This window comes from Pipra filicauda, unplaced genomic scaffold, assembly GCF_003945595.2.
Source record: "Pipra filicauda isolate LSUMZ 115617 unplaced genomic scaffold, ASM394559v2 scaffold809_size77802_pilon, whole genome shotgun sequence".
NCBI classification, from domain to species: domain Eukaryota; kingdom Metazoa; phylum Chordata; class Aves; order Passeriformes; family Pipridae; genus Pipra; species Pipra filicauda.
In genome coordinates, this window is record NW_024104986.1 from 9,409 (window position 1) to 37,039 (window position 27,631).

The following is a 27,631-nucleotide window of genomic DNA, read 5'->3' on the forward strand; positions in this document are numbered from 1 at the left end:
AAAAAATGCACTTTTTGTTTTTTTTTTTTACACCAACGTCCTCTGCCAGGATCTCAGGATTCATTCGTTTTTTTCTTCTTCTTTTTTTTTTTTTTTTTTTCAGTATTTTTTTTGTCCTTTAAAAAATAAAAACCCCAAAGGAACGAACGAAAAAAAATAAAGACCGGAAAAAAACAAAAGACCGAAAAAAAAAAAAAAAATAAAAGGTCGACGAAACCTTTTTTTTTTCTTTTTTTTTTTTTTTGTTTGTTTTTGTTTTTTTGTTTTTTCCTTTTTTTTTTTTTTTCTTTTTTATGCTTCCAAAGCTTCGGGGGTGGGAGGCTGGGGGGGGGAGAGACTCCGAACAGCCACCTGATTGCATCTCTCTGGAGAGAGGAGTAAAAAAATCTTGCGAGAGAGTCGTAAAAGTGAAGAGAGAGGCGAAGGGGGGGGGGGAAGAGATAAATTCCTTGCGGGTCGCTGGTCCGAGGTGACCACCTCCAGCGGGTCACTGGTCCAGGGTGACCACCTCCACCGCCTGCCCGTCCATGGTGACGGCCGTGTCCGCTATCCTCGTGGTCACCGGCGCCATCGCCACCTGCACGGGGCCGTTGCCCTGGGCCAGGCTGGTCACCACGGTCTGGTACATGCTCACCGGGATCTGCACGAGCCCTGCGGGGACACAAACCCACGGGGACAGCGTTGGGAAGGAGGGAGAGGCACGGGGGGGCCAGGGTGGGGAGGATATGGGAAGGGGGAGTGGGGTTGGGATGCTCCGGTGGGGATCCTTCCAGGGGTTGGAGGGGTCCCACACCTGGAGAGGGAACTCGGCGGAGTGAAGGTGTGGAGCTGCTGGGGAGAGCCCAGGGGAGGGCCCGGAGCTGCTCCCAGGGCTGGATCCCTCTGCTCTGGAGCCAGGCTGGGAGAGCTGGGGGGGTTCCCCTGGAGAAGAGAAGGCTCCAGGGAGAGCTGAGAGCCCCTGGCAGGGCCTAAAGGGGCTCCAGGAGAGCTGGAGAGGGACTGGGGACAAGGCAGGGAGGGACAGGACACAGGGAATGGCTTCCCAGTGCCAGAGGGCAGGGCTAGGTGGGATATTGGGAAGGAATTGCTGGCTGGGAGGGTGGGGAGGGGCTGGAATGGATTTCCCAGAGAAGCTGTGGCTGCCCCTGGATCCCTGGAAGTGTCCAAGGCTGGGCTAGAGCAACCTGGGAGAGTGAAAGGTGTCCCTGCCCATGGCAGGGGTGGCACTGGATGGGCTTTAAGGTCCCTCCAACCCATTCCATGATTCTGTGACCCTGTGTGACTTCCCTGTGGGATGGGAGCAGGAGTGGGATGGGATGGGATGGGATGGGATGGGGGGCAGCCCCCTGAGCTCAGCCCACGCCCCGGGGCCATCCAGCTGCAGGGAGAGACAATGAGGATGAGGAGGAAAGAAATGAGGTTATTTTTGGAGGAGGAACCCAAACCAGGCGTGTTTGGGGGACGGCACAGCAGGGACAGCACAGCCACTGCTGCCAGGCCAAGTTTCCTGGAGACAGGGATTGCTCCCTCGTGTTTCTCCCACATCCACGGCTGTGCCACCCCCAAGCCCGCCAGTGAGCACCCACAGACAGGGAACACCCTTCCAAAACGCATTTTTCCACTTGGTTTCCCCAGAATCGGGACAGGTGGGGTTGAGGAAGGGATGAACTTGGCTTCTCCCACCCCCTGAAACTCCGTAGGTCATTCCAACACCTCCCCACTGGCGGCACGTGGAAGGATCCCCGTGGATCAGACACCAGTCCTGCCCACCAGCTCCAGTGCAACCACTCCCAAGCACCATTCCCTTCCTCATCCCAGCCAGCTCCTTCTCCCCTCACACCGAGACAGGGAAAGGGCAGAGTGGGAACAACCAGCCCTGGCCCAGCCAAACCTGCCCCTGGCACCAGCTCCAGGCACTCCCACATTTATAAACCACCTGGCACAGGACAGAGATAAAGGAAAGTCAACCCCATCATCTCTCAGCCCTTCCCTGACCACTGATGGGTCTGGCAAAGCAGGAAACACCTTTTTCCTGAGGGAGGTTCAGCTGCAGGAAGGGATGAGGTGCCCCTGGGGTGAAGCTGGAGCTGGGAAAGCTCTGGAGCACAGAGGGGAGTCCCAGTGTGCCCCAGCCAAGGTGACAACAAAACAACAGGGCCCCCGAGGGTTATTTGTGAGGCGAGTGATGGAAAGAGGTGGAACAAAGAGCAAGGAGCTGGTGCAGCTCCAGGGAGCCAGGCAGGGGGTGGGAATGGCAAATCCCGCAGGCTGGGAGGACAAACTTCATCCTCCTACCCTGCTGTTACCCCTGTGCCCACCCCTGCTGTGGGGGGGGTTGGGAAAGCGAGGCAATGTGGGCATTTCTGAAAATATCTGCCCCTTTGCCGGGGGGAAAACCAGCTTTTTGGGGTCCCCACGAAGGCGGCAGCACAGGGCGGGCAGTGCCCGCTCGGACAGCGGGGCCCGAAAAAGCAGGAGCTTTTTTCCTTCTGGTGGAGCAGGAGCAGAGTCTGCCCTGCCAAGGGCACTTGCTGAGTGACTGGAGGTGGCCCAGCCCGGCCGGTGTCCTCGGATAACTCGGAGTGCAGACAGGAAAGCTTAGGAGCTAATCGTGCTGCCCAGGGGGGTGACCCCGGCCGGCCCAGCGTCCCTCCCCCTGGGATATCACAGCGCTCCGTGGCTGGCAGGTTTTGGGGTCCCCAAGCCCCCCAGGGCTGCCCCAGGCCAGAAGGGTCACATCCACACCCAGCCCAACCAAGGAATTGCTTTCCTGGCGTGGTGGTCCAGCACTGGCCTCAGGAGAAGGTTCCAGGCTCCCGGGGCGCTTCCCGGTCCGTACGAGTTTTAGGGAACAAAACCCCGGAGGGAGAGCTCAGGCTCAGCCCTCCTGAAGCAAATCTCCCAGCAGAGCCCTCGGGAGAAGGCGGCACATCCCAGTTTAAGCAGGACCTGGGGATCTGGCCTGGGATGCACCCAAAATCCCCCCTCCAGACCAACAAGCCAACCGAGCCCTCGGGGCTGTGAACCCGGAGGAGACGGACGGAGCTGCCCAGGGACACACGGACACCCCAGGGAGCAGAGTCACCACGGGACCCACAGAGCACAGGCACTAAAGGCACCAAAGACACTAAAAACCCCTCCGCTGAAACGTGTGGTGGCCACAGCATTGCCAAAAACGGGTGATGGGGAGACCTGAAGGATCACGGAATATTCGGAGCTGGAAGGGACCCACAAGGTCCAACCTAACTGGGGTGGTTTTTTTTGGGAAAAGAGGAATTAATTCAGCCAAGGTTTGGCTGAGGGTGGCCACAGCATTGCCAAAAATGGGTGATGGTGAGACCTCAAGAATCACAGAACATGTTGAGTTGGAAGGGATCTACAAGGCCCAACCCAACTGGGTGTGGGTTGTTTTTTTTTGGAAAGGCTGAATTAGCTCAGACAAAGTTTGGCTGAGGGTGGCCATGGTGCTGCCAAAAACGGGTGATGGTGAGACCTCCAAGAATCACAGAATATGTTGAGTTGGAAGGGACCCACAAGGCCCAACCCAACCGGGGTGTTTTTTTGGAAAGGCTGAATTAATTCAGCCAAGGTTGGGTTGAGCACTGTCAAAAACGGGTGATGACGGTGAGACCTCAAAAATCACAGAATCACAGAATATTCTGAGATGGAAGGGACCCACGAGGCCCAACCCAACTGAGTGTTTTTTCTTTTTTGGGAAGGCTGATGAGCTCAGCCCAGGTTTGGCCACGTCTGGGAGCGCCCGGAAGAGCGGGGCAGCGTCCGTGAGAGACGGCGCCGCACAGATCCCTTTCTGCCAGGGATTAGAGCAAATCTCCTCAGCTCTGACGTAGCCACCTTCCTGCCAGGGGTGGGAAGAAGCCAAAGGAGGAGAGGGCTGGGAAGTCTGTGGGCATTAGGGCAGAGCTGATCGCCCTTGGGAGGGACACGATTAGAGCGCCGAGATGCCGTAATCGGGTCTGGGATTGGCCCCGCGCTGCATCTGCTCAGACCTGCGCCCTGATTAGCCCTAATCTAGCTGGCATATGTCAATCCAAAGCGTGGATTTCAGACCCTTTCAATTGTATTAAAAGCAGGAAATCCATTAGACACAAAAGTCCCGAGCCTTTGGGAAGCGTTGGGTCCGTGACGGGAGCGCTGCGAGGGACGGGCAGGGAACGGGGATCCTGTGGGATCCCAGGGACAGCTCACACCTCCTGCCTGGGGAGGGACACCAGCACGGAGGGATCACAGCAGCACAGACCATGGCCACAGGCTTGTGGAAGAGGCAGTCGGGTTGTGCTTGGCTTCCCATCCGTGGGAATGGCCAAAAATCCCCTCTGGAAGGAGCCCGGGAACCTCCGTCCCCCTGTGGATCAGCCATTCCCAGCCAACAGCTCCCACCCACCCTCAGCAGGGACGAGGAGCTCCAGCCCCCTGGGAGCAAGGCCAACGTCCAGAGGGGCAGCTGGGGCAGTGCCAGCACCGAGCTCCTGCCTCCCACTTCCCTGCCACATCCCAAAGAATTCCTCTGGGGGAGGATCAGCTTTGGCAAGACTTCTTTTGGGGGGGGGATCAGGAAGCATGGCATGGGGGGAATGGGTCAGGACACGAGGGGCCAAGGGAGGAGAAGGGCCATGGGAGGTTTTTAGGGTTGAGATGGCACCAACCAGTCAAAGGATCAGAGTGGATCAACTCCGAGACAGCCCCAGTTGGATTCCAGGTCAGGTGATACCAGTGGCTGCATTTCCCACAGGGAATGGGATGGGCCACAGGAGATGGTGAAACTCCTGCTGCCCCAGCAGGGAAGAGGTTACAGCTCATGGGAGAAGAGGGGTAAAGGTGAGGCCACAGGACTGAGAGGTGAAAAGTCACACCGTGGTTAAAAGAGAGGCCTGGCCTGGCCCAGCCCATAATCCCTGTCCTGATCCCAAACTGCAGGACCCCCTGGAACCACCACACAGGGTCAGAGGGTCAGGCAAGGGGGATGGGTCAGTGCCCAGGGAATTGGTGTCAAGGGCCAGAAGTGCCCTGGACACGCAGGGCTGTCGATGTTCCGGGAATTGGGATCATCAGGGGCGGTTTGTGCCCGGCTCTAACCCCTCCTCACCCTTGGGATCAGAGCCAGGGCAGCACGGACAAGTCCCCAGCTGCTGTGCCCACTCCCAGTCCTCCCAGCTATGGAATATTGTCCTGCTCAGGGACACCAGACAGCCTTGGTTCAGTCCACCCTTATCTCCTGTTCGGTGCCTGGTGGTTTAAAGTGGCTCAGGCCATGGAATCCCGGGAAGGGGTTGGGTGGGAAGGGACCTTAAAGCCCATCCAGCTCCAACCCCAACACCGGACACTTCCAGGGATCCAGGGGCAGCCACGGCTGGTGCTGATCCTGGAGATCCAGTGGCTCCAGAAGCACACCCAGCACCGAGGAGAGGCAGCATTCCCAACGGAATGGATGCCGAGGTGGGCACACCTTGGGCACCAAAGGGCTGACAGTTGCCTGCTCTGACCTCCTGCCACCCCTGCAGAGCCAGCAGGGAGAGATCTGAAGTCTCTCAGCCCCTGCTGGAGCTCTGAAGGTCTCACAGTGCTCACACCAACGATGGGAAAGGCCAAAAAAGTGGAATTTCCCGCTGGACTTCCTTGGCTGTTGGCACACAGCTCATCCAGAGGACTTTGTCTCCATCTGCTCGGCTCCCAGCGAGGGGAAAGCAGCAGGAACTGTGCTCAGGAAGCGTTCCACAGCAGATATTCCTGCAGCTCCTCCTCCAGAGGCACCAGCCTGAGGAATCCAGCTGGGATTCCCGCCCTCAGGAATGCCCCAGCACACAGCTCAGGAGATGCCATCCCATCCCCACCTACAGTTCGGGAATTCTCGGGGATGAGAGGGTTTTAATGCCCAGAAACCAAGCAGGGAAAGGAAAAAATAGATGAAAATCAAGCTGGGGGGCCCCCCAAAAACGCAACGTTTGCCCTCAGTGGGCAGCCCAAGGAAAGAGCTGCATTCCCACGTGTAAATACAGCCAGGCTGCTGCAGGGGAGCAGGGAATAATTGTCTTTCCTGTGCATCTTTTTTCAGTGGGACAGAGCAGGATGAGCTGGAGGGGCAGCAGGGAGAGCTGCACTGGGTGTTAGAGGTGGGAAGAACCCCAGCCAGCAGCTCAGCGTGAGGTCAGTGAGCTCTGGAGCAAAGCTTCCATCACTGGGGGGCTTTTAAAAGGAGGTTATTCCGAGGCTGGCTCAGGAAAGGGGCTGTCTGTGACTCAGCCGTGTCCTACGGAATCCTGGAGCAAAGACCATCCCTGTCCTCCCCAGCTGCAGTGCTGGGCACCACCTGGAGTGTTCAAGAGGCCCCACAAAGGTTTCTATGAAATCCACGTCGTCGCTTTGAGCCCGGCTCGCCAAGATTCCCAGGAATTATCACCTGGAGCACCTCCCTCCCGGGGGACCGACAACCACAGCAGCTACAACAAGGGCTCTCCGAGTCACTTGTCACCCCAAAAAACCCCTCTGGCCGAGGAGAAGAAGAACCCACCAAACCAAAAGTGTCCCTCGAGACACGAGGTGCTGAGAGGACACCACGGGTGGGATCTCACCCAGTGCAGAAATGAGGCATTCCAGGAATCCCACCACGCTCCGAGGGGGCAGGGGAAGCACAGGACACCCCTTAACACCTTGCCTGGGATAAGAGGAACCGTCTTCCCAAGGCTCAACCCCTCCACCTGCAAGAGCACCAAGGACTGACTCCAATCAGACAGTTGGAAGGGTTTTCCCCCTCAGCAAATCCTGCCCCATCCCTGGAAGTGTCCAAGGCCAGGGCTTGGAGCAGCCTGGGATAGTGGAACTGGATGATCTTTGGTGCCTTCCGACCCAAACCACCCCGTGATTCGGTGACAAACCACAAAGAGCCCCTCTGAAGGGGTTTTTTAAGCCCTTCAGTGGAAGCCCTGAGAACTCTGCGGGCACAGAGCGGTGGCAGCTCTGCCCCACAGACCCTCTGTGCCAACCCAGCTCAGAACACAAAGGGTTTTCCCTCCAGGTAAGGGTTTGCAAAGAGCTGAAGTTCTGCAGGATCACCCCTCACCTGCCTCTTCAAGAGCTCCTCTGGTCAAAACCACGACAAAAGGCAACTTAACGAGGCCCCTGAGGCGACATCACAACCTTGACTCGTCCTTGGGACTGAGGGTGAACACGGGGGACGAGAGATGCAACATTCCCATCAGCAGAGGCGCAGGAAGGACAATCCTGGAGCCGCCGTCCCCTCCCCGGCATCCACCACGTCCTCCCGGCCACATCCCAGTCCCTCAATCCTGCAAATCCAGGGAATTGCTCTTCCCTAAGCTTTCCAGGGAAGGCCTGGCCGTGGCACTCGGTGCTCTGGGCTGGGGGACAAGGAGGGGACGGGGCACGGGGTGGATCCATGGGCTGGGAGGGCTTTTCCAGCCTCGGGGATCCCGGGGGTGATCCTTTGGCTCCTCTGGATCTCTCACCATGAGCTTTCCCTCTCGTTTTCCCTCCCTGAATTTCCCTCTCGTTTTGGGTGCTTGGGTTTCATTTATCTCCAAATCTCAGCTGGAGACCAACACTCCCTTCTCCAGCTGGGAAAGGACAGCTCATCCCAACCAGCTCATCCCAACCAGCTCATCCCAACCAGCTCATCCCAACCAGCTCATCCCACCAGCTCATCCCACCATTCCCAGCTCCTTCCTCCCTACAAAGCTCAGCCAAGCTCTGGAACTTCTTTGGCTTAACCTCCCTTATTTCTTCCAGATCTTTTTGGGGGGGCTTTGAGTTTTTGGGGTTTGTTTTGGGTGTTGAGGGAGTATTTTTTTTTGATTTTTTTTTTTAAGTTGTAGCACTTTGAGACCAAACCATGGGGATGGCATTCCTGATTTCCAGGAGGGGGTTTTTTAGTATTTAGGGATTTTTTTTTTTTTGAGTTCTTTTTTAAGTTATATGGGGCTGGAATTCCTGATTTCCAGGAGAGTTTTTCTTTTGTATTTAGGGATTTTTTTTCTTTTTGGAGTTCTTTATAATTTGCAGCACTTTGAGACCAAACCATGGGCATGGGATTCAGAATTTCCAGGAGGAGGTTTTTTTTTTTTGTATTTAGGGGTTTGGTGTTTTTTTTGAGTTCTTTTTCAGTTTCATGGGGCTGAAATTCCTGATTTCCAGGAGAGTTTTTTTTTTATTGAGGGATTTTTTTTTGGAGTTCCTTTTAAGTTATATGGGGCTGGAATTCCTGATTTCCAGGAGGGTTTTTTTTTGTATTTAGGGACTTTGCAGCCCTTCCCTGACATTCCAGATCTCTCCCAGGACGGCTCCAGGAGGAAAAACTCGGGGTTATTTTGAACATTGGGAACGACTGATCTGAAATCCCGAGTTTTCCGTTTCATCCTCGATTTGGTGCAGCCGGAAAACTCCTGGGAAAGGGGTGTGTGGGAAGGGAGGTGGAGCAGCACCCTGGGATCCCAAAGGTGGGTGAGCTCCCGTGTCCTGCCTATGGATCCCTGGCCCTCCCTCTGTCCTTCCTGGGGGGAATTCTGAGCTTGGTCAGAGACCCTGGAAGAGTAAAGCCGAGTTTGCTCAAGCTCAGCCTTCACCCAGACCCCCCTCACCAGTGCTGGGTGCCCAGGGAGTGGCACCCTCAGCTCAGGAGGTGACAAACAACAACCCCCTGAAGCTGCAGGCTGGGCCAGAGGGGCTGGAGAGCAGCCAGGCAGGAAGGGAGTGGGGATGGACAGGGAGCTGAACAGGAGCCCGAGTGTGCCCAGGGGGGCAAGAAGGCCAATGGATCCTGGCCTGGCTCAGGAACAGGGTGGCCAACAGGGCCAGGGAAGTGATTCTGCCCCCGGGCTGGGCGCTGGGGAGGCCACCCCTGGAGTGCTGTGTCCAGCTCTGGGCCCTGAGCTCAGGAAGGCCCTGGAGGGGCTGGAGCAGGGGCAGAGAAGAGCAGCGAGGCTGGGGAAGGGACTGGAGCCCAAGTGCTGGGAGGAGAGGCTGAGGGAGCTGGGGGGGCTCAGCCTGGAGAGGAGGAGGCTCAGGGGAGACCTCCTCACTCTCTGCAACTCCCTGCCAGGAGGGGGGAGCCGGGGGGGGTCGAGCTCTGTTCCCAGGCAGAGATCAGTGAGACAAGAGGGCTCGGTCTTCAGCTGTGCCAGGGGAGGTTTAGGTTGGATATCAGGAAGAATTTCTTTGCAGAGAGGGTGCTCAGCCATTGGAATGGGCTGCCCAGGGAAGTGGGGGATTCTCCGTCCCTGGAGGTGTTTAAGGACAGACTGGATGTGGCATCAGTGCCATGGGCTGGGAACCACGGCGGGGTTGGATCAAGGGTTGGGCTGGATGATCTCGGAGGTCCCTTCCAACCCAGCTGATTCTGGGATTCTGGGATTCTCTGAAACGCCCCAGGAGTGTGTCTACCTGTGCAGAGGGAGCTTGTCCCCGGGCTCCAGGGCTGGGAGCTTAGTGGATAACCCCCCTAAGCCCCTGTGATGAGCTGGCTTTGCTCAGGAGCACAGGGCACACCTGAGAGGATTATTAAGGGCCCATCCTGGTCCAGCCTCCACGCAGGAAACACGGATAAAAATAAATAAAAATAAAAATAACCCCCCCAGGCTCTGCTCTGCTCGGGCTCTGCTTCCCTCACAGCCTGTTCCCTGGCAGGAAAACTTATGGAGCTGTTTGAGAGCCCCAAAATCCAATTCCCGAGTCCAAGCCCCCCTCCCACATCTCAGCCCAGTGTGAGAGTGGAAAGGATCTTTCCTTTTCCCTTCTGGACTTTTTATTGGAGGGAGAAGAGATTGATCCATTCCATTGCAAATACTGATTTATCAAGGTAGAGACAGTTAAGATTGTATATGATGCATTATAATATTTATTTGTACAGTGTTTGTAATATAATTCCCTTTTCCCTCATATTGAGTCTTGTGTTTGTGCCTGGAAAACCCATCTCACGCTGGGCTGAGATGTGGGAGGGGGGCTTGGACTTGGGAATTGGATTTTGGGGCTCTCAAACCATTACAGGAGCAGACAGGGGGTTGTCCACGCCCAGCTCCTCGGGAATTAGGGATAGGGAGCACCTGAGAATAAATTAAGTTTGCTCCTCTTGTCAAAAACCAAGTGTTAAACCTGACTGGGATTCTGAACAACCACCTAACAAGGATCCCTGTCCTGCTTTTCCATAAATCCCAGCTTCCCTGTCATGCTTTTGCATCCCCATTTTCCAGGGGAAAAATCACCTGTTGAGGCTGATTCTAACCCCACTTTTTAAAACATTTGTTGTATTTCCTACATGGTTTAATTAAAGGGGGGGAAGGAGGGCAGAGACTGCCCGAGTGTTGTATCACTTGGGTGACAGAGGCCCATTTGAAAATAAAGAATTAATTTAATCGTTGTTAAATTGTTATTGCTTTTTGTAACTGTAATTAATTGCTTTGTTATTGGAATTAATTGATGTTTAATTGTCATTGCTTGATTGTTATTAAGCACTGAAATATCCCATATTTTAGTGAAGCAGGCAGAGCTCCTGCAGGAACAACACTCTGGGCACCCCTGGAGATCACAAAAAGCGTGGAAAGGGAATAAGAGAGGGATGTCAGAGGACAAAAGGTGTGTCTGGGGTCCAAAAGCTGGTGGCCTTCAGGTGGCAGAAGGTCAGGGAATGACAGACACGAGCTCTGGGATCCACCTCCCCCTCCTGTGCTGTGACCCTCCCAGGACATCCCACTGCATCCTCTGGGATTCTGCTCCAGGGCTGTTGGGTTCCCACCCCAAACAGTGTCCAGGCACAGCAAAAATATATATAAAAATATATATATATATGAGGTAGATAAAGCCCCTTTAACCCCAAGAAGCACCACAGGGTGAGGAACCTGAGGGTGACAAGTGCTCACCACCAGCTGAACCCCAACATTCCAAACTGCCACCACGAAAATCCACTCACCTGAGGGACACTCTGCCAGGCTCCACTTGCAACCTGAACAGTCTGCTGTTAGGATGCCTGACAATAAAATGTGGAAAAGGCTGAGAAAAGGGGCAAAAATACTCCAGCAGGGGTTATTAATGTGTTCAGAGGAAATCCCACCCTTTTGGGGGGAAAATTCCGAAGTTCGGCGCCCGCACACGAGGGGAAAATTCCCACACGAGTAACCCCCCGAAATCAGGCAGAGTAACTGAGATGTTCCTGACTCCACACTGTGTGTGCAAACAGGAGGGGAAGGGGGAGGTAAGAATAAGATATTTGTGCTGCGTTTTGGATGCATTTAAATGAATTAATTGGCTCAGAGAAGCCCAGAAATGAGAGGAGTAAAAATCCCCCTCCCCGGAGCAGCTCTGGCCACTTCCAACAAAACTCTCCGTAATTCCCGGAGCAGAGGGATGAGAGACTGAATGAAAAGCTGCCAAAGTGGGATTTCCCTGCATCCCACGAGCACGAGGCCGGAAAGGTCCCGAAATCCAGGCCCTGGAAGGAGCTCCGTGGATTTTAGGGCTCTGGGGGGCCGGGATCTGGTGCGGAGCCGACGGATCCCATGTGAACAGGGACATGAGCAGGCACTGCAGAGCTCTCAGCACACGGAGATAAAGCAGGCATTGTCCTGGAGGAAGGCAATCCGTAACCAGATAGGCCCTGGCTCCAGCTAAAAGCCATTTTCCCAGCGTTTTCCTGCCTGGTTCCGCAGGAACCACAACACAGGGCACATTCACACCGACCGACCGACGGGTTCTCTTCCCCCAGTGTCCCGCTGGTGCCTCTTCTCCAGGGGATTCTTAACCCACCAGAGGTGATGAATTGCCAGCACAGCTCCTGGAGCAGGAGGATCCCTTGGGAAGGTGCTCCAAGCCTTTCCCTGCAGGCACGGGAAGCTGCGGCTCCGGTGCGTGTGCCGGAGCCTCACCGCGCACCGGGTGCTGCTCCAGCCACCAGGAGGTAAGTCCCCTTTATTCCACAGGGGGAAAAAGGGCTGGGCACAGCCCCCAAGGGTCCTTTTTCCCTCCTCCTCGAAGCACATCCCTCAAATGCAGCTCCAAAAGCATCCCTGCCACACGAACCCGTTGCGTCGGCGGCGCTTTGGGGTCTGCAGCCCCTCTTTTATGGGACAAGGGACCTGTTTGGCACCTGCTCCGTCCTCAGCAATAAATCACAGTGAAAACACAGCTCAGGCTCTGCCAAGAGCAGGTTTTTACACTCCACATTCCTCCTGTTTGCTCATCCCACTGGCTCCCAGTGCCCAGCAGCGGGGATGGGTTCCCACCTCTCTCTCTCTCTCTCTCTCTCTCCCCTGGGAACACTCATTCCTGGTGTGCAGATTCCTCCCTTCTCAGCTCTGCACATCTGTGGCTAAACAGGAAGAAGTTTGGGCTCTGGGCTGGTGGCTGAAGGCCCAGGATCTGTGCACAGATCCCGAGCCACACGGGACAGGCGGTTGGAAGACTCTTGGAATGCCAGGAGGAGGCCGGGATGGGGCAGGGAGAGGGATGAGTTCGTTTGCCCTAAGCAGGGGTTTCCCAGGTGTTTTGTCCCCGTGGGTCTCATCCCACAGAGGGGAGGTTTGTGGCACGTGGACCCACGTGGATAAAATCCGTGAGGAGAGTCAAGGGGCTGCAAAAGGCAACAGCTTTTCCTGTCGCTTCCCAGGGCAGGGCAGAACGGGCTGGAATTGCTTGCTGAGAGGGGAAGGAGCTGTGGTGGCTGCAGAGGATCAGCCTCAGGCCAGAGCTGGCTGTGGGAACGCTCCGGCTCCGACCGCAGGTCCAGCAGGGCCAGAGCCCATCTCTGACAGCAGAGGACCCTAAAACCTGGCCAAATCCCAGCCTGGTTACCTTCCCACAGCTCTCCAAACCTCTCAACACTCAATTCCCACTTGGAAGTGCAACCCAGACATTTTTTTTCCCGCAAGGAGAACACCCCAGGAACCTCCCGAGGAGATCTGGTCGAGGATGCAGCGGCAGGAAACAACCACTTCCAAACTCCCTGAGGGCTGGGATCAAACACAACCTCCCCCCCTCACGAGCTGCTGATCCCTGGGACTTCAAAGGAGCTGCACATCCCATATTTCTGCCGGCAATAAAGCTCCACTTCCATTAGCTCCGTGTTCTCGGTGACACGCGGCGGTCCCACCGTGCACACGCCAATTAAATCCCCCTAATGCCTGAGAGAACAAAGCTGGGGGTTTTTTTCTCCCCTTTCCTGATGGGAAGGGGTGGAAGGGAAGAGATCAGCTGGCTCAGGGGAATAGCAGAGAGCCTTTCACTGCGAGGCCTCCCATCCAAATGTGTCCCAGGCAAGGGATAACAGATGGTCCCTCTGGAAGGCTTGCATGGAATGAGGGATTGTCTCAGTGGCTGGACAACTTAACTGCAGCCACAGCCACACTGCTGGGGGGTTCTGGGAGAGAAACCCCGGGATTACGTGGCTGCAGAGCAACCTCTGCCCACCTGACCAAAGGCACCTCGTTCCTGCAGGGAAATGAGGGAAACTGCTGCCTGTGGGGTGCAGGGACCTGGATCTGGGGCTGGCACTGCCTGCTTTCATCTGTCATCAGCCCCTTGGCTTGGCAGCACCAGAATCCACTCACTGACCTTCCCCTGGGAGGCTCTGAAGGTTAAAATCGTGGGGGAGTTCAGGGATCTGTGGCAACCAGGAGGAAAACCCACAGGCAGGAAGAGTTTTCCATGATCTGTAAGGTATGGGAATAATAATTAATAACACCATGATTCCTTTTAAGCCAGTTCCAAGGCAGTGCTCCCTCAGCCATTCCCATCTCAGAGCCTGTGTCCTCTCCAGGGCACAGCTGAACTTCCCATGGGAAGGGAGAATGTCCATCGAGTGTCCCTGGAGCAGGAAGGGCGGGATATCTGGGAGTGTCACTCAGAGAGGAATTTGTACAACTGTGAGGGAATAAATGAAGCCCAAAGACATGGAGGGAGCGAAGAAAAAGTCAAATTTAGCCTTAGAAATGCCATGGCTGGTTTAGGGAAAAATTCAGAGGGAAAGCACTTGTGGAGAACTGGATTTTTGTGATTCCTGGAACCTGTTTGGGAGCTCCAAGGAGGCACCTCAACGGGAGCACGTGTGGTGCTCCTGACCCGGCTCCTGTGGCTCCAAAGCCATCAGCAGGTGGATCCCTGCAGCCAAACTGACAGCAGCCATTCCCAGGGAGCAGAAGCCACCCTCCTGCTCCGGCCTGGCTCTGCAGAGCAGGGAAAATAGGACGATTCCCCGGGATCCTCCTGCCCAGCTGTTTACCGGCTGCGGATTACCCCCGTCACATGAGCTGCTTTGCAGCAAAGCCAAGCTGTCTCCACGGGCTGAGAAGGTCACTGGGAGACAGGGGCCTGCAGGGACAAACTCATCCCTGCCAGCTCCTTCCCAAAGGGACGCCCCGGGCAGCGGGAAGAGCGATCCTGGCTCGCTGGAGGGCATGGAAAGGCGGTTCTACCTCCCAGGCCTTTGCCCAGCTACCTCTGGGTTCACCAGGGAGGGGTATCCCAGTGTTCAGCCTCGTGCTGTCCATCCCCCAGGCTCCAGTCGAAGTGCTGGAAGCTGGAAAAACCCCTGCAGTGCCAGATTTAGCTTCCCTCGCCACCCAAGTGCCACCGGCCAAGGGACGCCAAGGGGGAGCTGCACCTCCTGCACGACCTCAAATCACACACAGATCGACCTTGTGGCAAGAAATGTCCTCTCCAAACCCTCAACCTGAACACCAGGGCTGCTGAAGAGGAAGGAGTTTCACCTGGAAAAGCAGGAATCTGAAAGTTCAGTGGAGCCCACTGAGGAAAATGAATTAAACCCGCCCATTGTCACCAGGGCTGGCGGGCAAGGACAAGGTTCCAGCTCCGAGGAGGCAGGACAGAGCTCTTTGTTGTGCCCCTGAGGCACAAGACAGATGGGGTTGTGCTTTTAGGCTTTAAAATCAGCCCCTGCTGCGGGGATCCAACAAAGAGGATGAATCCAGGCACAGAGGGATCCTCTGGACGTGCTTGGGGAAAAAGCAACAGAGGAACTGAGGAGGTCAGACCCTGCTGGAGAAGCAGCTTGGAAAGAGGGGCTGAGCACTTCCTAAGGCAAAGGAAGCAAACCCTGAGCAGTCTGGAGATGTCCAGGAAGTGGGAATGCCCAGTCCAAAGGGGAGCAGGGAGTGAGGGAGAACAGAAACCACAAGTAGCTCCACAGGGAGGAAACTTTGGCCTAAAACACGAGAGCGAGAGGCAGAAAAACCTCCGAGCACGGGGGAGCTGCAGGGGGGGAGCCCCAACTCCCAGACAGGGGGTTTCTCCTTCCAGCAAGTTCCCAGAGCCCACCTCACTTCCTAGGATGCCTCCCAGAGCCAGAACAGCTCGCTGGGATTCCAGCCAGCTTCCCATTGGGATCGGGCTGCCCCCTCCACCCACCCACAGCCAGGAAGGGCCCGGAGCTCCCAAACTGCCCCGAGGGCAGAGGAGCCTCCGGAGCCTCAGGAGCCTCCAGACACTCCAGACAGGCTCCATCTCCCACAGCTCCCCAGGGTGAGGGTGGGCAGGTCCAGCCCGGCCCGTGGGCACAGGGAGGGCTGGCAGGGAAGGTGGGAAGGGGGTCCTGCTGGGATGGAGCAGCAGGTTGCAGCCCAGCCCTGCCCTGCGTGGGGGGTGGCAGGGGAGGGGGGGATTAGGAAGCCCCTCTCCATCTGCCCTGATTCAGTGGGAACACAGGCTGCTCCCAGAGCCCCTGGAATGGTTCAAGGGGCAAAAGGGGCCCAGCACAGGTAGGGAAGAGCAGTGACACCCCCAGCTTTGCCTGCACGGGTGGGGAGCAGGGGATGCTGCTTCCCTGAGCAGGGCAAGATGTGCCCTGGAAGGTGCTCCAGCTGCCCCCCAGCAGGGACCACTCCCCACCCTCACCCCCTGGCAGCGAGGGGGTCACTTGGGATCAGCTGAAGGAACGATGCCCTAAACTCGAGACACAGATTTTGCTCCGCTCCGGGAAGCGGCTCCCGAGAAAAGTGAGCTGGGACCTGTCCTTTGGGAATGCCTGGAGGAGCAGGATCAGCAGAGGCTGTGCCAACAGGATGGAGCTGGCCTTGGGTAAGCTGGGAATTCTTCCAGAGGTGGGCTGGAAAAGCTGCCACGTGCTGAACACAACTTGGAATAAGTTGTTCCTACAGGCAGAGCCCATCCCACGGGAGCTCCATCCTGGGAGCACCGAGGAAGGAGCAGCAAAGCAGAGCCTGGGTTCAGTCCCAGCTTAATCCTCCACCCACCCAGTTCAACAGCCCTGGGTGTGAATGCTGAGCTCCACACTGAGCAATTCCAGCATGGATGTGTCCAGGGAAAAGCTGCTTTCCCCAGCCTTGGTCCTGCCAGGAGCTCCACGACTCTGTTTGGACCCCAGGGAGAAGCTCTGCTGGTCGAGCTCTGATCCAGGTTGGGTTGGGAATCCTCTGATCCAGGGTTGGGAATCCTCTGATCCAGGGCTGGGAATCCTCTGATCCAGGGTTGGGTTAGGAATCCTCTGATCCAGGGTTGGGAATCCTCTGAGCCAGGGTTGGGAATCCTCTGATCCAAGGTTGGGAATCCTCTGATCCAGGGTTAGGAATCCTCTGATCCAGGTTAGGAATCCTCTGATCCAGGGTTGGGAATCCTCTGATCCAGGTTAGGAATCCTCTGATCCAGGTTGGGTTAGGAATCCTCTGATCCAGGGTTAGGAATCCTCTGATCCAGGTTAGGAATCCTCTGATCCAGGGTTGGGAATCCTCTGAGCCAGGGTTGGGAATCCTCTGATCCAGGGTTGGGAATCTTCTGATCCAGGTTAGGAATCCTCTGATCCAGGTTGGGTTAGGAATCCAGGTTGGGTTAGGAATCCTCTGATCCAGGTTGGGTTAGGAATCCAGGTTGGGTTAGGAATCCTCTGATCCAGGTTCCAGACACCCTTCAGAAATCCCTCCATCCCTTCCCATCCCAATTCCTGGACTGGAAACAGCGGCAAGCTTGGAAATGCTTGTCCTGCTGCCCACCCTGCCTGCCATTCCTTTCCTGCCTGGATTCAACCACAGCTCTTTTTAGGCAGAAGCTTGTCCAAGGATTGAAATTCCCACCTCTTGCAGACACCCCCAAAAGCTGCTGTGACCAAGGGACACCCCCAGAGCCCCGGAGTGAGGACCAGCAGAGCTCAGGACCTTGGAATGGGGCTCTCTAAGCCAAGTTGTTGGAGATTTCCTCATCACAAACTGGGAGAAACACCCAGAATTGAATAAGAACGTTGGTGATGGTGAAGTGGAATGAAAAGTCTCACTGAGAGATCACAGAATCATGGAATGGGTTGGGTTGGAGGGACCTTAAAGCCCATCCAGTGCCACCCCCTGCCATGGGCAGGGACACCTTCCACCAGCCCAGGTTGCTCCAGCCCAGCCTTGGACACTTCCAGGGATCCAGGGGCAGCCACAGCTTCTCTGAGAAATCCATTCCAGCCCCTCTCCACCCTCCCAGTCAGCAATTCCCTCCCAATATCCCATCTAACCCTGCCCTCTGGCACTGGGAAGCCATTCCCTGTGTCCTGTCCCTCCAGGCCTTGTCCCCAGTCCCTCTCCAGCTCTCCTGGAACCCCTTTGGGCCCTGGAAGGGGCTCTCAGCTCTCCCTGGAGCATTGACTTCTTGGAAAAGGAAGAAAAGCAAGATCCAGTGACTATAAACACATTATTCCACCTGCCCAAAGGCCTCTCCTCAGTGCCCACCCTGCCCTGAGTGGCTCCTTCTGGAGCCACGTGGATTAATGGGGGACTGTGGGATGGAGGTGCAGAAACCTGGACAGATATCACCCAAATACACCCAATAAACAGGCTCCAAGTCCAACCTAGACCCACCATGAATTCCTAAAGCATCCCATTCATCCAGGGTGCTCCCAGCCAGACCCAGCTAGGACTGTTTTGTGGTGAAAGGTGACCATGTAAATTATTGTCAAACAACAGGGATCCCTCAGAGGTGGAGTTTCCCAACGTGACAACTCAGGAGAGGGATCAATGAGCAGTGTCAGATCACCTGGACCTTCCAAGGGAAGTTCAAGGTCAGCCAAAAGAACTTGGGCTTCCTGCTGGGATCACAAAGATGGGAACTGCTCTGGGCAGAGCCAGACCACAACTGCTTTGGAGCCTTGCAGCAGACACCAGGCAGCTCCTCTTTTAAAATTGATGGATAAAGAAGAAGAAATCCTGCTCCCTTCCCCTCTCCCAGCCCGGAACAAAAGGGGAACATATTGCAACTGTGCCGAGGGAGAGAGGAGGCTGCTGTCTGTTCCTTTAAATGTAACGTTAATGCCCTGTAATCAGCTTTAATTTTTAAACAGGCCCAGCCCTCCTGTCCATTCCCCCTAATTCGGGACACGTGGAAGGTAAATGGGCTGTGCTGGTGACAGCTGGGGAGCCTCAGTGCCTCGGGACAGCAGGGGACAGGGCAGGGGACAGGGCAGGGGACAGGGCAGGGGACAGGGCAGGGGACACGGGCAGGGGACAGGGCAGGGGACAGGGCAGGGGACAGGGCAGGGGACAGGGCAGGGGACACGGGCAGGGCAGGGGAGGGGCTGGAGATGCTGCCAGGTCAGGGACACGGTGCCAGACAGGGCACAGCTCATTTGTGGGTGGAAACTGTCTGAAAGCAACGGGACTGGCAGGAATTCTGGAGGGGATGAAGCGGCAAAGGGCTCGGCAGGGACGCCCTGCCCTGACCAGAGCGGGTCCCTTCTGGGGGAGGGAGGGAAGGAAAGGGCAGTGGCTTTGGGGGGGGGGGCAGTGGCTTTTGGGGACAGCAGCAGATCAAGGCAGGACTGAGCCACTCCTGGTGTCTCCCCGGGGTGCTGCCCTTGTGTCCCAGCTGAAGAGCAGCCTGGGGACTCCACGTGACTCCTGGATACAGAACAGGGGCACAAACCCCCCCGGGAGGCTCCTGGAGCTCTTCCAGCACCGTCCCCTTTGCCAGGAGGAGAGAGGCCTGTGGCACACCCAGGGTGCTCATCACACACGAAGATTTGTCTCCATGAATCCCACATTGGTTTGGGGTGCAAGGGACCTTAAAGATCATCCAGTTCCAGCCCTGACACATTCCACTGTCCCAGGTTGCTCCAACCTGCCCTTGGACACTTCCAGGGATCCAGGGGCAGCCACAGCTTCTCCGGGCAACCTATGCCAGGGCCTCCCAACTCTCACAGGGGAATTTCTTCCTCATATCCCATCTCACCCTGCCCTCTTTCACCTCAAGGCCGTTCCCCCTTGTCCTGTCACTCCACGCCCTTGGGAAAAGCCCCTCTCCAGCCTTCCCACAAACCCCCTTCACACACTGGAAACGCTGCTGGAGGGTCTCCCCGGGGCCTTCCCTTCCCCAGAGGGCTAAAACAAAGTGACTAAAGCGAGGTTTCCCCAGCCCAAAAGCCCGGCAGCGCCCGGGAACAGCCGCTATTTTTAGCCGCGGTTGGTGGGCAGACAAATCCTAATCGGCAGCGGAGCCGCCTCGTCATCAGGGCCGAGATCAGGCCGAGCAAAGCCACCCGTGACAGCCCCGAGTCCCAGGGACGGCCTGAGCCCGGCCCTGCCCGGGATTAGTGCCCGGGAATCAGGCAGGGCAGCAGCAAATGCCAGCGGGGCTGAGGGGATGGGATGGAGGGCAAGGCCAAGGCCGGCGGGAATCGGCCCCACTGGAAGTCCAGGGGAAATGGAGCTGCAATCCCGGGATTGGGGAATGTTTTGGTTCTTGTTCCCACTGGGAAAGGCCTGACTGCTGGGATTGGAGCTGCCACAATGCCAGCACACACAGAGAGGCTGGCAGGGAAAACAGGTGGGCACAGGGATGAGGTGCCTCCTCTTTGTGGGGTACAGTGAGTGTGCTTGAATCGTGGGATCATTAGGGGTGGAAAAGAATTCCCAGGTCAAATCCAACCATTCCCAGATCAAATCCAACCATTCCCCAGCACTGCCAAGACCACCACTGGAATCAGCCCTGCCGGGAGGGTCAGAGCAAATGGAGCTGCAATCCTGGGATTGAGGAATGTTTTGGTTCTTGTTCCCACTGGGAAAGGCCTGACTGTTGGGATTGGAGCTGCCATGATGCCAACACACACACAGAGGCTGGCAGGGAAAAGGGGTGGGCACAGGGATGAGGTGCCTCCTCTTTGTGGGGTACAGTGAGTGTGCTTGAATTGTGGGATTTAGGAAAAGAATTCCCAGGTCAAATCCAACCATTCCCCAGCACTGCCAAGGCCACCACTGGAATCAGCCCTGCTGGAAGGGTTGGGGCAAATGGAGCTGCAATCCTGGGATTGGGGAACGTTTGGGCTCTTGTCCCGCTGGGAAAGGCCTGACTGCTGGGACTGGAGCTGCCACGATGCCAACACACATGGAAGTTGGGAAAAGGGGTGGGCACAGGGATGAGGTGCCCCCTCTTTGTGGGGTACAATGAGTGTGCTTAAGTCATGGGGTCATTAGGGGTGGAAAAGAATTCCCAGGTCAAATCCAACCATTCCCCAGCACTGCCAAGGCCACCACTGGAATCAGCCCTGCTGGAAGGGTTGGGGCAAATGGAGCTGCAATCCCAGGCCTGAGGGATGTTTTGGTTCTTGTTCCCGCTGGGAAAGGCCTGACTGCTGGGATTGGAGCTGCCACGTTGCCAACACACACACAGAGGCTGGCAGGGAAAAGAAGTGGGCACAGGGATGAGGTGCCCCCTCTTTGTGGGGTACAGTGAGTGTGCTTGAATCGTGGGATCATTAGGGGTGGAAAAGAATTCCCAGGTCAAATCCAACCATTCCCCAGCACTGCCAAGGCCACCACTGGAATCAGCCCTGCTGGAAGGGTCAGGGCAAAAGGAGCTGCAATCCCGGGACTAGGGAATGTTCTGGCTCTTGTCCCGCTGGGAAAGGCCTGACTGCTGGGATTGGAGCTGCCACGATGCCAACACACATGGAAGTTGGGAAAAGGGGTGGGCACAGGGATGAGGTGCCCCCTCTTTGTGGGGTACAGTGAGTGTGCTTAAGTCATGGGGTCATTAGGGGTGGAAAAGAATTCCCAGGTCAAATCCAACCATTCCCCAGCACTGCCAAGGCCACCACTGCCCCCCTGTCCCCAAGTGCCACATCCACAGGGCTTGGAAATCCCTCCAGGGATGAGGACTCCACCCCTGCAGCCCCTTCCAATGCCTGACAACCCCTTCCATGAGGGAATTTTCCCTGATATCCAACCTGGACCTCCCCTGTTGCAATTTGGGGCCGTTTCCTCTGGTCCTGTCCCTTGTTCCCTGGGAGAACAGACCCAGACTTGACACAGGTTAAGCTCATGACTGAGGCTTATGCCAAGGTATTTTAGAGTCCATCAAGGCCCTGTTGCTGATAATTATCCATTTGTGCCCAGTAATTCGTCCTCTAGGAAACACCTCTCCCTGTTCCTGGAGCTGCTCAGTGAATCCAGGAATTCCCACTCACCCCTTTTATCTTTCCCCCTTGGCTGCCAGCCTCTTTCCTACCCTCTCCTCTGAAACACATCTGCCCAACCTGATTTTCCTCACCCTTCCTTCACATCGGGAATAAATCCTACCTGTTTCAGGGTAAACCTTCATTAAAAAATTCTGTTCCCACCAGGAAGGCCCTACAACAAGCTTGACTCTTCCCTTCCTGTCCTCCTCGGCGCAAGCAAGCTGATCTGCACTTTGCCAAGCTGCTACCGACTCTTTTGGCTCCACCTTCCCTAAAAAAAGGAGATCCAACAGGAAAAACAGAAAATAGTGCTTTTAAAAACTGACATTTGCAGCCTCTCAGCCTCCTCCCCCCCGATTTATGATTATTTTCCTCGTGTACAGAACCGCCAGTTCCCGGCGGCTCTGCGTTGCACCTCCCTGTCCTGAGGCACCCCAAAGCCAGGAGAGCGGGATCCTGACGCCTGCCTTTCCCTCCTGGATGTGTTTCCAACTGTAAACAGCCCTCACGGAGCCACGTGGGATCGGGATCCACGCTCCAGGCCTGCCAGGAGGAGGATTCCCCATTTCCCATCTGCGCGGCCGAGGGTGGGGACAGGTTTCCACCTGACAGCTCGCTGGTTCTGCGTGGGAAGCTCGGCAGCCTCAGCCAGAACTGAGGCTTTTCCAGCACTTAAACCTCTTCCCAGCCCCAAGTCACCACCTGGAGCAGCAATTCTGGGCGGGAGGTTCCCCTAAATGCCACGGGGAGCTCGTTTATCCCGTGCTAACCGGGAAGACGCGCTCCGGGACCGACGCCTCGTTCCCGGGGTTTGCGAAAGCAGGGAGCTGGTTAATCCCCCCCTGCCCACGTCAGAGCCCTAATGCTCTTCCCATCACAAATCCTGGCTCGCCCCCAGCCCTAAGCACGGCCCCCTTGGGGCGTGGGGAGATCTGGGTTTGGATTTTTTGGGTGGATTTTGGGGTGGAGGAGGGCGAGGCTCACAGTGGGCTCCCCATTTGTGCTCCCAGGAGCATCTCCAGCAGCACAGGGAGGGGATACCTCAGGAAAACGGGCTTTGGGGACAGGAAAATGTGCTCCAGGGACCTGTTGCTGCAGGTGAGGCCAAGGGGGACAAACCAGGATCCACTGGATCTCTGGCTGTGCCAAGCTCAGCTCTGTGAAATGAATTCCCTGCTCGCGGCCTGATCCCACATCTCCCACTGCTCTTCCCACGCCCGGGTTTGAATCCCAGCTGGAGCCTGGGATTCCAAATGCCACCTCCAGAATGCCCCACACTGCACAAGGCCACAGCAGCCCCAGACTCGTGGGGGCACCGAGGCCGTGGAAGCTCCTTTCCTGGGGCAGGGAATGGCTCGGAGCTCTGCCCCGGCCCTGAGCTCTCCTGTGCAGGCAGCAGCCTCATCAATATTTCAGGAGGCAGCCGGGAAGCCCGTGGCCCTGGCAGCTCTCAGGGCCCATCAGATCAATGTCAAACAAAGGGCTGTGGGGTGAGGACGCTCTGGCCTCGCTCAGGCCCCGCTCCTTCCCCAGCGAGTTTCTTCCTCCGCTCCCAAAGCAGCCCCAGAGCTCAGAGCTTCCCCCTTTTCCACCCAGCTTGAGGAATAGAATCATAGAATCCCAGAATCAGCTGGGTTGGAAGGGACCTCCGAGATCATCAAGTCCAACCCTTGATCCTCTACTGCTGTGGTTGCGAGATCATGGCACTGATGCCACATCCAGTCTGTCCTTAAACACCTCCAGGGACGGAGAATCCCCCACTTCCCTGGGCAGCCCATTCCAATGGCTGAGCACCCTCTCTGCAAAGAAATTCTTCCTGATCTCCAACCTAAACCTCCCCTGGCACAGCTTGAGACCGAGCCCTCTTGTCTTGCTGATGGTTGCCTGGGAAAAGAGCCCAACCCCCCCCCGGCTCCCCCCTCCTGGCAGGGAGTTGCAGAGAGTGAGGAGGTCTCCCCTGAGCCTCCTCCTCTCCAGGCTGAGCCCCCCCAGCTCCCTCAGCCTCTCCTCCCAGCACTTGGGCTCCAGTCCCTTCCCCAGCCTCGTTGCTCTCCTAATAGGTGCTGCCACCACCCCCTGTGCTGGCTCTGAGTGTTCCCTGGTCTAATGCCAACCACTTAAGGAGGGCCCATCTGAGCCTGCGGCCGCGGGGTCACCGGTTCCCGCATCCCGGCTCCGAGCAGATGCTCGGGAGCAGCCAGGAAACCATAATGCACTTAAGGCAGTCTGACACTGCAGTGGGAGCAGGGGATCCTATTTCCTTTGCCTGCAAATGGAACCCATCACCAGATCAGCCTGCGGTGCTTCAGGACGTTCCCCGGCTCCCCGCAGGAGATCCAGATATCCAGCCCCAGATTCCAAGGTGTCCATGAGTGGAGGTTTCTCCCTTTTTTAGCTGTCTTGGTTGTTCTTGTATCACCTAATTATTATTCAGGTAATGATTCCGGAGAATGGGTGGGAAAAGCGCCATACTGAGGCAGAAAGAAAAACTAATAACAGGGAATAATTACATCTAATGTTAAAATCACCAATGAAACACCTTGTCCGACCCTGAGACACTTCCATGGAGTCATGGAATGGTTTGGATGGGAAGGGACCTTAAGGATCATCCAGTTCCACCCCCTGCCATGGGCAGGGACACCTTCCACTAGTCCAGGTTGCTCCAAGCCCCTTCCTGGCCTTGGACACTTCCAGGGACGAGGAAGTGTTAAAACAGTCTCCTTTTCCCTATCAATAAGATGGGGATAAATTTCTATCCCTTCCAGGGAAAGTGAAGTGGGTAAGGGATTGGAATCCCTCAGGAAAGCCCTGCAGAAGGGTAAGAGCATTCCTGGAAAGAAGCACTCATTGGGAATATCAGCAAATTAAGGTTTAGCAAACAACACCGAGCAGGGGGAATTTGCTGGTGAATCCCATCACGGCTCTGGGAGGTGTTTTCCCCCTCCTTCCCGCAGCCAGTCGTCCCAAATCACCCCCAGTTCCATCTCCTCCGGACAGAGGGAGTGGTCTGTTCCTCCCGCATCAAACAACGAGGTGTCCAGGAGGCTGCTCACGCTCCCACCCCGGAGGAGGCGGGTAAACCCTCCCGCCGGTGCCGGCGCTGCCGATCCATCTGCTCCCCATCCCCAGCCGGAGCCAGAGGGAATGGATACCACCATCTCCCGCAGCCCCCGGGGACATCTATTAGCCGGTTACGTAATCCAAACCACCGGCCAGGCGCTTCCAAGGGCTACCAAGCCCTTCCCCTTAATGCCACCGGAGATTAGAGAGCCCCAATCGAAGGGAGAGGGGCCCGCGGGCGAGGCTGCGCTCGCGGAAAATGCGGCAGCCTCTCCCCTCTCTTAATGCACTCGAAATCCCTGCTGACTCCCAGCTCCGCTGCTAAAAAAAAAAAGGAAAAAAGGGGAAAAACAAACAAACAACAACAACCCCTAGCTCAGCCTGCATTAAAGTGATGTTAAAGCCAGGGGGGAGAGAGGCGGAGCGACGCCGGGAGGGCGAGTTTTTTTGGGGGGAAGCAGCATCCGGAGGAATCCGGAGGAGCTCGAAAGCGTTTTGGGAGCGGGCCAAAGGGAGCCGGGGCGCGGATGTGCGGCGGGGCACCCACGTGCTCTGCCAAAGCTGATTAGCCGCTGGTTTTGAGCATCCAGGGGCAGATCCTCCCTGCGATAAACACCCGTCACCGATCGCGACACGCCCCGGCCCTTCCCTGGGTGACAGACGCGCTGCCAGCCCCCGGGGCAGGGATTTCGCTCCGTTCCTGCTCCCTCTTCAGGCCGGCTGACCCCACAGCAAGGGAACCAAACCAACCCACCCCCCGGCAAACTCCTCTCCCGCCGCGCGGTTTTTGCTGCGGACTGAACGCCGACCTCTCAGAACCGGCGCGTTCCCTGCGAGACGGGGATCTGGAAGGGCTGTGATGGAATTCAACCCCGAGGTCTCATCTGGCCAGGTCCCTGCTTTCCGTGCCAAGTGACAGGCCAAGCACGTGGCCCCCCCTTTGACAATTAACACCCAAACAGCCCCATCCTCAAGGTGACTCTGTGACTCTCCCCTCTGTGTCCTCTCTGAGCTTATTTTGACAAACCTCCTTCCATTTAATCCAAATAACCGCCGAGTTTCTTCTCTGAACTCGGAAAGCATCACGGGATCAGGCTGGAAAAGACCTCTGGGATCACTGAGTCCAACCTGTGACCTCAGACACCACCAAGTCCCCCAGCCCAGAGCACCCAGTGCCACGTCCAGTCCTTCCCTGGACACCTCCAGGGTCAGGCAGAGGCTCAGAGCAACTGGAGGCAGTGGATGAGACACATTTGCACATTCCAGCACCATCCCTTGAACCAATTTCTGTGCATTTAGTTTCCTTTAATAGGAGCTCAGTTTGAATAGCTGCAAAAAGCCACCAGACTTGGCAGAAGAGACACCGAACAATTGGTGAGAAATGCTACAGAGAATCCCTAAAAGTAAAGGATTGACTCTGGGAGCAAGAGGGAAAATAAAGCAGGAGCCAAACGACAGCTGAGGGACCCTGGAAGGTCTCACCTGAGCAGAAAAGCAACAGTTGCTCAAGAGCAGCCACCAAACCCACCAAAAAAAAAAGCTTTGAGAAGGGAAAGAAATGAGAAAATAATAAAATGTTGGTGATTCCCTCATGGGGAGGAGTCTGGGGATGAGTTTGTTGTGGCACCAACTGGTTGTGTTGGTTGGTCAAGGCTGGTCCTCCCTGTGCTGGGCACTGTGCAGGTGCAGAATGGGGAGGAGCTTTCCAAAAAAACCCCCTAAGGATAAAGAGGAGGGAAAGAGCAGAGCCACCAGCACCATGGAATCAAACAAGAGCTCGGTGCCACCATCTCATTCTAAGGCCCAACCCGCTCAGTGAGCGCCCGCAGCTGGAAATTCTACCAGCAGAAACTGGGCATTTCAGCAAAAAGAGAGCAAAACCCTCCAGTTAAGAGCACAGGAAAACCAACCCGAGGAATGCCAAGCCCCCCAGCAGCCTTACCATTGGCATCCTGCACGCCGGTGAGGGCTCCCACCGCCGCCGCCGTTTCTCCAGACAGGACAATCTGTCCCCCCCCTTGGAGAGTGGCTTCGGCCAGCGTGGCCACGGCGTGGGCAGCAGCTTCACTGTGGGCACGGAGGGGAGACAGGGCAATTAGGAACAGCAAAACCACCAAACAACACCAAACCCACCAAACAATCCCATTTGAACCAGGCAACCCACGTCAGGCGAAATCCAGAAGGGAGGGATCCGCCCCGGGTCCGGGTGAAGTGGAAAATCTACACTGGAGGGGGAATTATGTGGGAAGAGGGTGGATCCAGTGGCTTTTTTGAGTTTGGAGAGGTCTTAGGATATCCCTGTCCTCTTACCTTTGCATCCTTTCACTTGGGGTTCACTAAAACTTTGGGACAACCCAAGCGGTGGTTCCGTGGGGCTCCCTCCTGCCTCTGCTTTCAGGCACAAAACTCATCCTTTTGGCACATCCTGGGGCTCTGCAGATTCCAGAGCTACTCCCTTCATCCCTGACTCTGCCAGGCCGTGCCCAGGGCCACACCACCAGCTCTGCCTTTAACTCCTCCCAGCCAAGTGGTTTAATGATGCTTTTTAACGAGCGTCGTTTGTAGCACAGGATCGTTTCATGTCCTCACACAAATGAGGCCGGAGCAAAGAGCCTTCTCATGGAACAACCCTGCTGTGGGAACAGCCAGTGGCAGATATTTGGGAAGGAGTGTGGATGATCCTTTCCTTCCTGCACCCTCCCAGCTTCCCAGAGGCTGCATCTGCACTATCAGCTTGGATTTGTCTGATCCCCTTGGAAACCCGTTTACACTTTTTGTTTCCGCAGCATCTCGGAGCAACAAATCCCACATTTAATCAGAAGAAAAACTGAATTATGGTTCTGCACAAACTCCTGCCTCAGCCCTTTGGCCTGGTACTGTGAGGGATGGAACTCTTCCCTTTCTGCTTTCCTCATGATTTCATAAACTTCCAGTAATCCCCTTCCCAAGCTGAAGAGGACTGTGGAGTGGATTATTCCTGGGGTTTGATCTCTCTTGTCCTTCCCAGACTTTTCCTGTTCAAGGGGAGCGACCACTTCTCACACTATTCCAGATGGAGATGCAACAAGTTAGTCCTGGCTTGTCCTTTGGGCCTTCCCCTCTAATTCCCAATATTCAACTTACTTTTTCAACAGTATCTGCTCGGCAGTGATT

The 27,631-nt window shown here is 56.1% G+C and overlaps 1 protein-coding gene across 7 annotated transcripts in view; it reads right to left on the reverse strand.

Annotated features, from left to right (window-relative positions):
• Positions 1-282: 282 nt before the first annotated feature.
• Positions 283-27,631, reverse strand: part of NRF1 (nuclear respiratory factor 1) — a 60,592-nt gene continuing 33,243 nt past the window's right edge. For 2 of the 7 annotated variants that reach the window (XM_039390155.1, XM_039390152.1), the window contains exons 10-13: positions 26,421-26,545; positions 21,540-21,689; positions 10,937-10,993; positions 283-651 (exon numbers count right to left, since the gene is read on the reverse strand). In XM_039390155.1, coding sequence (XP_039246089.1) covers positions 488-651; positions 10,937-10,993; positions 21,540-21,689; positions 26,421-26,545 — 496 coding nt within the window. In that variant the 3' untranslated portion in view covers positions 283-487. The remainder of the gene's footprint in view (positions 652-10,936; positions 10,994-21,539; positions 21,690-26,420; positions 26,546-27,631) is intronic. The other 5 variants (XM_039390158.1, XM_039390157.1, XM_039390153.1 and 2 more) reach the window with 4 other exon arrangements.